General features: G+C 32.9%; 1 protein-coding gene and 10 non-coding genes across 11 annotated transcripts in view; 1 reads left to right on the forward strand and 10 right to left on the reverse strand.

The window, feature by feature from the left end:
* LOC149780264 (rotatin-like) overlaps positions 1-14742 on the forward strand; it is a 118296-nt gene that overhangs the window by 77920 nt on the left and 25634 nt on the right. The window contains exons 17-18 of the mRNA XM_089936360.1: positions 11322-11490; positions 13230-13329. Of these exons, the coding sequence (XP_089792486.1) occupies positions 11322-11490; positions 13230-13329 (269 nt within the window). The remainder of the gene's footprint in view (positions 1-11321; positions 11491-13229; positions 13330-14742) is intronic.
* Trnat-ugu (transfer RNA threonine (anticodon UGU)) lies at positions 6078-6150 on the reverse strand. Its single transcript has one exon. It is a non-coding gene; the product is annotated as a tRNA-Thr (tRNA).
* Positions 6271-6343, reverse strand: Trnat-ugu (transfer RNA threonine (anticodon UGU)). The gene has a single exon. It is a non-coding gene; the product is annotated as a tRNA-Thr (tRNA).
* Positions 6482-6554, reverse strand: Trnat-ugu (transfer RNA threonine (anticodon UGU)). The gene has a single exon. It is a non-coding gene; the product is annotated as a tRNA-Thr (tRNA).
* On the reverse strand, positions 6681-6753 carry Trnat-ugu (transfer RNA threonine (anticodon UGU)). The gene has a single exon. It is a non-coding gene; the product is annotated as a tRNA-Thr (tRNA).
* On the reverse strand, positions 6874-6946 carry Trnat-ugu (transfer RNA threonine (anticodon UGU)). The gene has a single exon. It is a non-coding gene; the product is annotated as a tRNA-Thr (tRNA).
* Trnat-ugu (transfer RNA threonine (anticodon UGU)) lies at positions 7074-7146 on the reverse strand. Its single transcript has one exon. It is a non-coding gene; the product is annotated as a tRNA-Thr (tRNA).
* Trnat-ugu (transfer RNA threonine (anticodon UGU)) lies at positions 7276-7348 on the reverse strand. The gene has a single exon. It is a non-coding gene; the product is annotated as a tRNA-Thr (tRNA).
* Trnat-ugu (transfer RNA threonine (anticodon UGU)) lies at positions 7477-7549 on the reverse strand. Its single transcript has one exon. It is a non-coding gene; the product is annotated as a tRNA-Thr (tRNA).
* On the reverse strand, positions 7680-7752 carry Trnat-ugu (transfer RNA threonine (anticodon UGU)). The gene has a single exon. It is a non-coding gene; the product is annotated as a tRNA-Thr (tRNA).
* Trnat-ugu (transfer RNA threonine (anticodon UGU)) lies at positions 7881-7953 on the reverse strand. The gene has a single exon. It is a non-coding gene; the product is annotated as a tRNA-Thr (tRNA).

Here is a 14742-nt window from a genome sequence, read left to right on the forward strand (position 1 = left end):
CATCTTCTGTTTTTGCATAATTTTCATGCTCCACTGGCTTTTTAAACAACTGGGAATTTTTTAAAGGTTCTGACATTAATTTCTTATTTGCCCACATACCATAACAGAAGATGTGAATCTTCAAACAACTGGGGACTTGAAAAGAAGAGTTTATTGAATGGACTATTGTTTGTCATCTGTTGTCCATCTATTTGTTACCACTACTCAGTATTGCTACAAAATTTTACACACATGTTCATTCCAGGGTTTAATTGGTTCTAAATGAAAATGGTGCTGATCGAACATCAAATGTAGCTACAATCATGAAAATCTCGTTATTGCTACTCATCTTGAATGGATGGTCATATTAACATAGGGTTTTAATTAAAAGACTTACGATGTCTAGTTGGTCTTAATGAAAATGGTGTCAGTATGACATGTACATACCTGCCATATTTCCAGACAGTTTGGAGGGGGATTTTGAGACTCAAAAAAATGTGTTTTGAGGTCCCAAGGGGTGTCAGTGCACATGACCAAAAACAGACAATGTTGTTGAATTGAGAATAAGCTATCTTTTCACCAAAGCCTATAGAAAATGTTTAAAAATCAAATCTGAATTAAAAAAGTAAACTCATCTGTTTTTTCAAAGGCTTTTATACACTTACAAAGAAAGAAATTTAGCTTAACATTGTCAAATATGAATGCTGTTCATATACACATGCAAACACTCACATAATCACAACACAATGACATGAAATAGAAACATACATCAAGTTTCTGTCTTTAAAATCTATTGGATGTCAAAATATATGCATAATTTTGATGCAGTATTTGCTGCTGTCAAAAGATAAAAAGGGGGTTTGAAGGTAATGCAAGTGTCATTAGTGTTCATCTTTGCACTCACTAGAGACTGGATGGTACTGTTGTTGGGGGAGAGGGAAAACATAATATTCTTAAGTTTAATTTTTTTACAGGTAATACAGCACTACAGCTGTCATAATTTAAGCCTCTATCCAGTTTGGGTGTTAATTCTTTATCAACACAAATCAACTTTGCAAAAATGAGTGTTGTCTTTCAGTTCTTATGTTACTTATTTAGGCTCAAATAAACAGCATCACAAGAAAGAGTGAAAACAACAAGTTTTTTAAAAATTAAACAAATAATTTATTTCCCTGGAAAAGTACTGTAAAAATGAAAAAATAATAACTTATTGTTTTAAGAATCAAATCTAAAAATAATCCAAGAATAATCCACTAATAAAATTCTAGAACTCCAATTAATGAAATGTTCTAATGAATTCAAGTTCGAGTCCTGACGAAGAATCCAAGATGGAAGGCTATGATGTATCCTTTATGGTGTTGGAATGTCTAAAGCTCTGTGTTATTCTTAAACAATAATCTGTGATGGAAATCCAAATAAAAATTTTAAGAAATGTCTTTGTTGAAGAATCCTATATGGGCACTCAGAATATTTCCAGAGAAATGAATTAATCTTTTAGAATCCAAATAATCAGAAGAAAAATTAACATATAACTCGAAAACTGGATACAGCAGAACAAAACGACTTGACATCAAGTGTTTTAAGCCCAGGCTGAGATTATTTCTCTAAAATAAAGGTTATACAGTAATTTTTGAGGCGTAGAATGAATGCCCTTATAAGGGTCACATGATCATGATTACATCACATACTCAAAATATGGTCCTGATGAAAACCAATCATTTTGCTCTAAGAATACAATTTTTAAAAGTTTTTTACTTCACTAAGAACTATTTACAAGCCTAGGGTCACATATCTGAAAATATTTCCAAATCACATAAACAAGATTATATTATAATAGCATGTACAATAAAAATAAACTTTTAAAGCTGACAAACAATAAAATTAAAATAAATATGAATTAAATTAGATATACATAACACAGTGAATCTATTTCATGGCTAAAATCATCATAAAAAAGCAGGGGTCAGTTAATAGTTAGTATTTTAACAAGATAACGAATTGAGAATCAAGTCAGCTAATTGGAATGTTCAATTCAGCATGTTAATATGCTACATAGATGGTGCTCCTATTTCAGTGGATGTTGCATACTTCAGAATGACTCGTGTAGATATGTTTGCAGTATGTGCAATGAATTAAATGATCCCCTTTGCTGCTGTATTTGACAAAGTAAACCTCTGTCAACCTAAAGTTTTGAAATTTTGTTTTTTTGCTGGACTTTGCTTGCTTTGCTGATAGTGTATTGCTTCCTGAATTGCACTCTTCAAAACTGGATCACACAATTAAATAATCATCTTTTGTATTTTAGATAAGAGTCAAAATCTGACTCCAATGAAACATTGCCGCTGATCATAAACTTTATTAAAGATAGCTTCAGCCTTCTTAGTCAATGCAGTGATATGTATTAAGATTGGTTCTTCAGTACGTCTCTTTGACCTACTTAAGAGGAATTGGATTTTTTCTACTTTGTGTACTTCACCTATTCAAATTAGCAAAATGGACTCAGCATAATTTGACTTGACACATCACCCTAGCAGGCATAGGCCACCCAATTACATAATATCTGAAATGTGGTTGTTTATCTAAGGCCACCTAACCTTTTAATTGCCGCAGTATCAGCTGTATGCACAGAGGATAGGTTATTTGAGCAGGACAGTGTTTACTGTTAATACATACTGATTACAGGCATATTTATATCATGGTGGTCAAAATAGTATGTTTTGGTTGTTGAAATAACTTTGCTACAATGGTTCAAAACACGATTGTTAGGGGGCTTGGGAGTCCAAAAGTGTCTTTATCATGTGACATAGCATAATATGGCAGGTATGCAGCAAATTTGAAAATCTTGTTATCAGTGAAGAAGATCAAAAATGGTTTCAATATTCTGCAGTTAAAAAAACAATGTTATCTTGAATTCATGGAAATTCTTTTTGAGCAAGTAGAGCATCAGTCCTCTTTGAAGGACTCTTGTAAATTTGTATTCTCCCAATTTTCTAAAAGAAGACACTCATAACAATGCATTTTTTTATCAGAAAAAATGATTATATTATTTTAATTTTTATTATATTGTCAAATGAAATTATTCAAATAATAATGAATTAGGAAAAGTACAAGTCATTAAAAGTGATTAAAAGAAACCTTGTTATGTGTATTGACCACCAGCATGTGTATGTGCATTAGGGATGTTGCAATTAAGATATATTTCTGATTGCCAGAACCTAATAAAGTTAAAGCAGTGGTTCCCAACCCCTCAGGTAGCAACTCAAATCAAGGTTGCAAGGATGTTCTGGAGGGTCACTAAGATTTTGCTTGAGGAGTAAAATTTAACAAAATGAGGTTGTGAGGCTCAGAAAAATTATTTTTTAGGGTTGCAGCCCAATAAGGCTGGGAACCACTGTGTTAAAGGGTGGTATTTATGAGCTAACCAGTCGGATAGTAAGTATTCAGTGAAATTTTAGCAATATGTTACGTAATAATTTTGGTAGATTTTTCAAGCTCTAAATAATTTGTGGCAAGCACTTTTTGCTGTACATAAAGCAAGCTCGTAGGATAATATACAGTATATGCTCACTTGCAAGTCATGTCAGACTGCAAACAACAAATATCTGCTATAGCATAATGCACCTATTGATCTAGTTTATATTGTTTGTTCTAGTGATTACTCCTACAAACTGCACAGATCCAGATCTGACAGCTCATGATGTGCTGGCAGATCTGGATCTATGCAGTTTGCAATTAGGCTCATTTTATAAGTAAGTAAATATGTGGTATACAGATATGCATGTGCACATTATTGCAGAATTGGGCAGTTGGTCAAGAGCTTAGCTGACAGCATTGGGTAAATAGAGACAATTTAATGGCTATGATACAATATATACTCACTAATAAGTCGAGTCTCCAGACCCAGATCTACCATTGCATAATGCGCTGACAGATCTGTCTATGCAGCTTATTGGGAGTAATCAGTAGAACAGATCCAGATCTGCTAGTGCATTATGCACTGGCAAATAAAGGTCTATGTTGTTTATAGTTCTCCTCAACTTATGAGCAAGCAAAGTCTTATCTTTATAATCATGACATTTTTAATTAATTTTCCTTAAATATTTACAGTGTACTTAAAAGTTTTGTTTCAATCACTAGGACACATTTCAAAATGAAAAGTTCTGCATATAAAGAAACAGATATACAAATGAGGGGACAGAACATATACACTTGATAAAATTAGTATTTCAGTGTAGAATGTTGATAAAGGATGTATTACACATACAAAAATTTAGTTATAATTTTTCACTGTAATTTCAGATTGTAAAATATATGCAAATGAATAGGTGGACCATTTCCCACTTTTCCAAGGGGAAAATGTCAATTTGATACAAATTGTAATGCCTTGTAAATGTGTGCAGTTTGTAGATAAAGGAAAATTACACACTGAAAAAGACAATGTATCTTTTTTATAACAAAGAAATTACTCTGGCATGGGCTCACTTTCAAAAGTGTATGATTGCTTCTTACAAATTCTTCATTAATTAAGTAGCAGTATACAGAATCCATAAAGAAATGGATCTCTGTCCTTAAGCCATATTTACCTTTTGTAATTGTTATTTTTAAACATTTCTGGAAATAGTTGATATGGTCAGTTGAATTCGGTGTTAGTTTTGGCAAAGTCTGATATCAAATGAAGTAATGAGGAGATATTGCCCCAGTGAAGGAACTAATTAAAAGCTGATGATGGATGGACTATTGCATGTATACATGAAGATAGTGAGCACATTATCTAGGCCAGGGGTCTCAAACGCAAACCACCATGAAGGCTGCATGAGGGCATTTTTGATGGCCCAATAGACACACCACCTATGAAACCTTGTGATGCCAATCATTTTGCAGGCCATAGGATATGGCCTGGAAGGCTGTATGTGGCCCATGGGCCATGTGTTTGAGACCCCTTATCTAGGCCATATTTATAGCAAAAATAAAAATATGTGGAAAGCCCTTAGTGTGAAATGTTTAGACAGCTTGCAGTGAGCGTTGTCCTCAGTACTCTGGTTTATGAGACCATTGCTCTTACCACTGAGCTTTGGAGGCTAGTTAACAGTGAACATCACTTATTTCATATTTTCTTTTACTCTTTTATGATTGGACATCTATTAAATTTAAATGCTGTGAAGTTGACCCAGATAATCTGTAACAAAGTTATATGTGTCTATTTGTGCACCCTCTGTCTTTTCTCATTTGAGTAATGTTAAAGGATTTGTGAATACTAACTTCATCCTAACATTTTTTGTCAGAATGTTTATACAGGATTATACTTAGCTTTAAATAAGGCATAATAATTGGTAATGGGAGTCAGGAAGGAGAAGTAGATATGTTTCTCAGATAAACTAAGGTATACTTTAAAACATGCATTTGCAGATGCCTCCATATACAATATACCTCATAATTAACACTATTTAAAAATCCCTTTTCATCTTTACAGAATCTTATTATAATGTACACTTGCATAATTGACAATTGTATGGTCTTTCAAGTATCCATTTTAAAAAGATTTTACTAGATCAATATCTAATATACATATCTAATAAAAAAAAATTATATTATTTTATAAGGAAAGGCAAACCATATGGTTTTAAAGTTTGTTTTTTGAAGAAATTATATTTGTTCTCAACTAATGAGGCCAGTTATTCCCTTTTGTAAGAAAAGTTGGCACAGTAAATCTGCCTTGAAAGACCCCTGTTTTGAAAGAATGCCTGTTTACAGTTTTATGTAATTTTGTGACCTCTGAGACACCACCTGTCATTGGCAGAAGGGGTGGTCCCAAGAGTATCCTCTCCTTAGATGGGACAAAAGGGTAAAATATTTCATTTTGGTGCAGATGATGACCCTAACAAATGGTAGCCTCTGGAAAGAGACTTTGAGATGTAGAACCAATATATTACATATGTATTTTTAATTAAAAATACACTGAGCTATGGAGGCTTGATATATTTAGTTTGTTTATATATATATAATCAAGACATATAGTTGATTAGCAATATATTATATTACATATGTATTTTTAATTAAAATAATTGGGGTAAATACCTGTTTAAATAAAAAACACAATTAGCCCCCAATGAGGATTGAACTCACGACCCCTGGTTTACAAGACCAGTGCTCTAACCACTGAGCTATAGAGGCTTGATATATTTAGTTTGTTTATGTATATAATAAAGATATATAGTTGATTAGCAATATATTACATATGTATTTTTAATTAAAATAATTGGGGTAAATACTTGTTTTAAAAAACCCACAATTAGCCCCCAGTGAGGATTGAACTCACGACCCCTGGTTTACAAGACCAGTGCTCTAACCACTGAGCTATGGAGGCTTGATATATTTAGTTTGTTTATATATATATATATATATATAATCAAGACATATAGTTGATTAGCAATATATTATATTACATATGTATTTTTAATTAAAATAATTGGGGTAAATACCTGTTTAAATAAAAAACACAATTAGCCCCCAGTGAGGATTGAACTCATGACCCCTGGTTTACAAGACCAGTGCTCTAACCACTGAGCTATGGAGGCTTGATATATTTAGTTTGTTTATATATATAATCAAGACATATATTTGATTAGCAATATATTATATTACATATGTATTTTTAATTAAAATAATTGGGGTAAATACCTGTTTCAATAAAAAACACAATTAGCCCCCAGTGAGGATTGAACTCACGACCCCTGGTTTACAAGACCAGTGCTCTAACCACTGAGCTATGGAGGCTTGATATATTTAGTTTGTTTATATATATAATCAAGATATATAGTTGATTAGCAATATATTACATATGTATTTTTAATTAAAATAATTGGGGTAAATACCTGTTTTAAAAAACAGACAATTAGCCCCCATTGAGGATTGAACTCATGACCCCTGGTTTACAAGACCAGTGCTCTAACCACTGAGCTATGGAGGCTTGATATATTTAGTTTGTTTATATATATAATCAAGACATATAGTTGATTAGCAATATATTATATTACATATGTATTTTTAATTAAAATAATTGGGGTAAATACCTGTTTAAATAAAAAAACACAATTAGCCCCCAGTGAGGATTGAACTCACGACCCCTGGTTTACAAGACCAGTGCTCTAACCACTGAGCTATGGAGGCTTGATATATTTAGTTTGTTTATATATATATAATCAAGACATATAGTTGATTAGCAATATATTATATTACATATGTATTTTTAATTAAAATAATTGGGCTAAATACCTGTTTAAATAAAAAAACACAATTAGCCCCCAGTGAGGATTGAACTCACGACCCCTGGTTTACAAGACCAGTGCTCTAACCACTGAGCTATGGAGGCTTGATATATTTAGTTTGTTTATATATATATAATCAAGACATATAGATGATTAGCAATATATTATATTACATATGTGTTTTTAATTAAAATAATTGGGGTAAATACCTGTTAAAATAAAAAACACAATTAGCCCCCAGTGAGGATTGAACTCACGACCCCTGGTTTACAAGACCAGTGCTCTAACCACTGAGCTATGGAGGCTTGATATATTTAGTTTGTTTATATATATATATAATCAAGATATATAGTTGATTAGCAATATATTATATTACATATGTATTTTTAATTAAAATAATTGGGGTAAATACCTGTTTAAATAAAAAACACAATTAGCCTCCAGTGAGGATTGAACTCACGACCCCTGGTTTACAAGACCAGTGCTCTAACCACTGAGCTATGGAGGCTTGATATATTTAGTTTGTTTATATATATATAATCAAGACATATAGATGATTAGCAATATATTATATTACATATGTGTTTTTAATTAAAATAATTGGGGTAAATACCTGTTAAAATAAAAAACACAATTAGCCCCCAGTGAGGATTGAACTCACGACCCCTGGTTTACAAGACCAGTGCTCTAACCACTGAGCTATAGAGGCTTGATGTATTTAGTTTGTTTATATATTATCAAGACATATAGTTGATTAGTTGTCCAGGTAGATCAATACCATAGGTTATCATATGTACATACTGTATTCTTGAATAGAAACACAGTACACTATTAATGAAATGTACTCCAGCTCTGAAAATAAGTTTAATTCAGAGAACTTAGACTGTTTCTTTATTTAAGATATACTGATTTTATTGTTTAAAGATGTAATTAATTTAGTAACATATATTTAAAATTTCATTTTCATATTAATGTTAAAAGAAAGATATACAAAATATAAATGTTAAATATTTTATTTTAATGTAGCAAAGGATTTTATCATTAGTGTTAATATTATTAATACATTTGATTCCATCACATGGATAATAACAAAAATCACCTACCAATGTATTCACTTTGAAGGCAAGTGTAACGGCAAACAACATAGACCCTGATCTGCCATTGCATAATGTGCCAGCAGGACAGGGTCTGTGTTCTTCTGCAGATTAGTCCTAACAAACTTCATAGACCCAGATCTGCCAGCACATTAGGCAATTGCAGAGCTGGGTCTGTGCAGTTTGCATTTGGATCCAGCTTATAAGGAAGTATATATTGTCATCTAGATACAAAGGGGCTTTTGTAAAGCATTGATCAATGACATATCATTTTACAGCTGTTACCTGGATGCCTCAATTTTATCAATATCAGTATTATTAAGGTTTTATCCCTCCACTGATCATCAGTTAATCCATACACACTTTCATTTCTGGAGTTAAAAAATATTTTTGCTTTTATGTATCCTGTGGGCCTCAGCAGAATAGTACATTATAACCAAGTGAGCTACCTTAATACCTTAATGTATCCTAATGACCTTGGGAAAATAGTACATTATAACCAAGTGAGCTACTTTAATGTATCCCGATGACCATGGGAGAATAGTACATTTTAACCAAGTGAGCTACCTTAATGTATCCTGATGACCTTGGGAGAATAGTACATTATAACCAAGTGAGCTACCTTTATGTATCCTGATGACCTTGGGAGAATAGTACATTTTAACCAAGTGAGCTGCCTTAATGTATCCTGAGGGCCTCAGGAGAATAGTACATTATAACCAAGTGAGCTTCCTTAATGTATCCTGATGACCTTGGGAGAATAGTACATTTTAACCAAGTGAGCTGCCTTAATGTATCCTGAGGGCCTCAGGAGAATAGTACATTATAATCAAGTGAGCTGCCTCAATGTATCCTGAGGGCCTCAGGAGAATAGTACATTATAACCAAGTGAGCTTCCTTAATGTATCCAGAGTACCTCATGGGAGAATAATACATGACAACTATATTACCATCATCAAACAAAGTGTTTATTCTAAAGAAAAGCTTGAAGCATATAGTTGCTACATTTATATTGTCTATAAATTCATTAGTTGCTACTTTTATCTACATTTATATTGTCTATTATTGTGTTGCTTATATTCTTTCCTACACAACATATATATATCTGACTACTTTCTTGGTATAAAATGTACAAGTCATTTATTCAACCAGCATTTTCCTTGGATCTCTTCCTGCCTTTATGGACTATGCCCTGATTCAAAACTTAGAAACTGTTTATTGCCCCACCCTTGTAGTGCATATACTGGGCACTATAAGAAGACTTAATCTGTGCAGTCAGCATAGATTATTGGGTCTGTACTTATTTTCCAGAGGCCCTGCCCTTGGAACCATAACTTGGAAACCACTGAGATCTGTACTCAAGGGATGTGCAGTAGTTACTCAGTGGTTAAGGCATTAGACTTATGACCAGAAAATTGTGGGTTCAGTTCCCACCATCTCATCAGCCTGGATCCTCATTAATATGTGTGGATATGGCAGTACCTGCTGGGGGCTTGGGAATGCAGATTAGGCCTGATGTGCTGTCCTGTATGTCGTAAGAGGTGATTTGTGGATGTCGCTTATAGTCAAGTTCATTCAAGATCTTGATGATATAAACTCTTGTATCGAATCTGATCAAATTCTGATCAGAAATATTGCTTCTAGAGTGCTAACAATCTCAGCTAATCAGATACAAGATCACCTCATTAATATGCATAGGTATTGCTCATAATCAAACTCATCTGAGGTCTTGATGATATAAGCTTACATAGCAAATCTGGTCAAATCTGATTAGAAATATTGCTTCTAGAGTGCTGACAATCTCAGCCAATCAGATACAAGATCACCTCATTAATATGCATAGATGTTGCTCATAATCAAACTCATCTGAGGTCTTGATGATATAAGCTTACATAGCAAATCTGGTCAAATCTGATTAGAAATATTGCTTCTAGAGTGCTGACAATCTCAGCCAATCAGATACAAGATCACCTCATTAATATGCATAGATGATGCTCATAATCCAACTCATCTGAGGTCTTGATGATAAAAGCTTACATAGTAAATCTGGTCAAATCTGATTAGAAATAAAGCCTCTAGAATGTCCACAGGGACAGCTTATCAGATGCAAGTTCACCTCATTAATATGCATGGATGTCTTTTATAATTAAACCCTTCTAAGGTATTGTTATTGCAAGTTTAAAAACCAGATCTGATCAGAAATGAAGCCTGTAGAGTGTTCACAAACAAGTATTGACAGATCAATGGACAACAGACAAAAGACCTTTGACCAAGTGAACTTGAAACAAATAAAGACAGATAAATATTTTAAAGGTACATTACTGCAAGGAATGAAGTAAAGATATGAATGGCAGCTGCAGCAGTTTTGTTTTTTATTTGAAGTGGTTCTCTAACTCTGACATGAACACTGCAGAAAAGCAACAGAATGCCAGCACTACATAGCAAAATTTAACTTTGCTCCATGATGACACCTTGAGCATTAGTTTGTACACAATAGATACACAATCTAGCAAAAATATCTTGTTTTGCAAGCTTGTGTCTATATTTAATTTGGAGTTCATTGCTGAGCATATATTTTGCAATTTCGTACATACCAACCAAAGTTCAACAGTTAAATGAATTAGAAATCTATAAATAAAATTACTGTAAAACAGTTGGATTTGTTGACACAATGACACAAACTATCATGATATGTATTATTAATTATTTTCTTTGTAAATTAGGGACAGAAAATGACCATTATTCAGTTTGGTCCTTCAGTGGAAATATAACAAGAAATTCCTCTTGTTTTTATTTACCTTGTATGCAATAATATATTTTTAGATGTGCCATTGGGGACCTGAAAGGGGTCAATCTTTAAAGTTGTATGTTGTTGCTGAACAAACCTGAATATCTCACAGAAATGAGGCTGTAACTTTAAGAAAAGAATTTAAAGAATTTATGTTTGACAAACACACATTTGGAATCTTTGTTTTCTCTTCAGACTGAGGTCCGAGTCCCTCAAGAGACTGTCTTGGTTCCTTTCAAATGAGGAGAACAGCAGTAAAAAGCTTCCTGTTTTCTCAGAGTTAGATGTTACTAACCTTGCCAACATCTTAATTGTTGAAACACCAAGATCAGTGGATGAAGACCTTGGCAGATCTGTATTCCAGGTAAGAGCTGATCCTGATATATTTAAAGTCTGTGCCATTACATTTTCTTAACATAAGAGCTGATCCTGATATATTTAAAGTCTGTGCCATTACATTTTCTTAACATAAGAGCTGATCCTGATATATTTAAAGTCTGTGCCATTACATTTTCTTAACATAAGAGCTGATCCTGATATATTTAAAGTCTGTGCCATTACATTTTCTTAACATTGCTGCAGGTTTGTATTTAATTGATGGTTAAAAATAAATAGCATAAAAATAAATAGCACATGAAGTTTGTACCATAACAGTACATGAAATGTGAATACTGTGACTTTTATATTATTTTATTCTTAGGCTACCAGTTCTTGCCAGTTTTATATTATTAATGGGCTACCACTTATTTTCAATTTTTTATTATTGGTGGGCTACCAATTCTTGTGAATTTTATATTATTGATTCGTTATATCAATTTTTGTGAATTTTATATTATTGGTGGGCTGACAATTCTTTTCAATTTTATATTATTGGTGGGCTGACAATTCTTGTCAATTTTATATTTTTCATGGGCTATACCAATTCTTGTCAATTTTATATTATTGATGGGCTATACCAATTCTTGTCAATTTTATATTATTGGTGGGCTGACAATTCTTGTCAATTTTATATTTTTCATGGGCTATACCAATTCTTGTCAATTTTATATTATTGGTGGGCTGACAATTCTTGTCAATTTTATATTATTGGTGGGCTGACAATTCTTGTCAATTTTATATTGGTGGGCTGACAATTCTTGTCAATTTTATATTATTGATGGGCTTCCAATTCTTGTCAATTTTATATTATTGATGGGCTGACAATTCTTTTCAATTTTATATTATTGGTGGGCTGACAATTCTTGTCAATTTTATATTATTGATGGGCTATACCAATTCTTGTCAATTTTATATTATTGGTGGGCTGACAATTCTTGTCAGTTGTAATTATTCATGGGCTACCAATTCTTTCAGTATATATTATTTATGGGTAGCCAATTTTTGTGAATTTTATATTATTGATGGGTAATACCAATTTTTGTCAATTTTATATTATTGATAAGCCACAAAATTTGTTTCACTTTTATATTATTGAGGGTTACCAGTTCATGTTAATTTAATATTATTCATGGGCTGCCAATTCTTTTCAATTTTATATAACTAATGGGCTGCCAATTCTTTTCAATTTTATATAACTAATTGGCTGCCAATTCTTGTAAAATATTTATTATTGAAGGACTATAACAGTTTTACCGAATTTAATATTAATCATCAGCTGCCAGTTCATGTCAGTTTTATATTATTGATTGTTTGCAGTTCTTTTGAATTTCATATTATTGATTGGTCACCAATTCTTGTGAATTTTATATTAATTATTGGCTATCACTTCTTGTTGATTTCATATTTCCTGGAACCAGAAAATAAAAATAGGACTGTCCATGTGCCTGTAAATTTAAGTACAGTACCAGCAAAAACTAATCTCCTGCGACACCCAAAATTTGATGTTCATTAAAATTAAACAAATTCATGGCATTTTAAGATGCATCTTTGAGTGCTAATGATATGGATTTATGGTGTCATTCCCAGGATCGGAGTCAAAACACTTTGTTCACACCATGTCTATAATGAATGAAACTTTAAAATCCTGCCAATACATGTATCTAATATTTGATGATGGTGTAACAGAATTTTTAAAAGTAGTTGTCTTGTAAACTATTAATGTAGGTGGATGGGCTGAGAAAGGTGTACGAGATTTTCACATCCCTGTCTGTGGATCCTGGTGTCAAGAAATCAGCTGTGGATCAACTGGCCATAATACTACAAGGCAAGTTTCCAAGCCAGGACATCAGACTCTGTCTTGGAGTTAGCAATAGTCAAAATAGACTTCTCAGATTTGAGAAGAATGCCATGCCCATTGAACAGCATGGTTGCTTCTTTACAATCCTAATTGTTCTTCCAGAACAAGTTTTGATAATAGAGAATTTTAAGAATATTGCAAACATTTATAAAAATGGGCTAGTGATGTTAAAGTTAAAAGAATTAATACTGTGTATGTTACATTGTACAACCGATACAGCTGATTGACTGAGCTTATCTGACCCGCATGTTTGGGAAGCACAAGGACAGCCACCCCTCCCAGTTGCCGGCTTATTAGTGCATAACATGTCAAACTTATTCCTCATGAGCGACCACATAATGGAGTTTACAGCTTGATATGTCTTCAATATTTCTTGATTTCTAATTTCAACACATTGCCATTTGTTCCAACATGCTGATAAGGTACCAAACTTTAATCCATACAAAGAAGCAAGTAATTCATTTATCCATACTGCTATTTGTTCTTTCTATGTTAAGTTCTATCACTGTGATAATTACTGGCTATTATTACCTCCACCAGTTCTCAAGATGACAAATGCATTGATCAGCTCAGGTCAGTGTAAGGTAAAGTAAAAATAGGGTCAGACTGCCATTAATTTTCCTCCATATTACATACATGTATTTATTCAATCTGAACTTGGAACAACATTTCAGTCACACATGGATTCTTAGGGGTGATGGTACCATTAACCATTACACACACCAAAAGCTGAGACGACTTGTCCAGAATAATTATGTTTAACAGCTGATCATAAGATGTTGGCTTAAAATTCTGTTTCCAGGTCAATCAAACTGACCATATGACACACAGACTTTACATGTACCACACTACTTTCACAACCACAAATAAAGAATTACCCTTTTCCGATTATTCTGTGATAAAAACTAGTTTTTCTCATGAATATTCTCCCAATAAAAAGTACATCCAAACAAAGCATCTAAATTTAGATATGAACCACTTAGTTTGCATTGACCTGGAAGCATTTTATCTTAGAATGAGTCCAGCTGTAGTGGACTGTCTCTCATAGATTACTAAATGTACTTGAAAGGATACCAAACTAAACCAATCAGTCACATGACAAACTCTGTTCTTTGTCAACACTGAGTATTTCATGTAATAATTTCAAATTGCTAGTGAAGGAATATGTTGTTGAAAAAGTGCAAAATGTCATAAGTTATTCTCAGTTTAGAAGTCAAAGCAAAGGCCTCTACCACATTTCTTGAAAACTGACCTAATTGAAAAACTGTACCAAAGTGAGACAGACAAACATACAGGCAGAAAAGGGTAAAACTATATGCCCTACAACTATTTTGATGGGGCATAATGACAGACAAATATGCAGTCAGATAAACAAGGTTT

Source organism: Sinohyriopsis cumingii, chromosome 16 (assembly GCF_028554795.1).
Source record: "Sinohyriopsis cumingii isolate HCF-2022 chromosome 16, ASM2855479v2, whole genome shotgun sequence".
NCBI lineage: Eukaryota > Metazoa > Mollusca > Bivalvia > Unionida > Unionidae > Sinohyriopsis > Sinohyriopsis cumingii.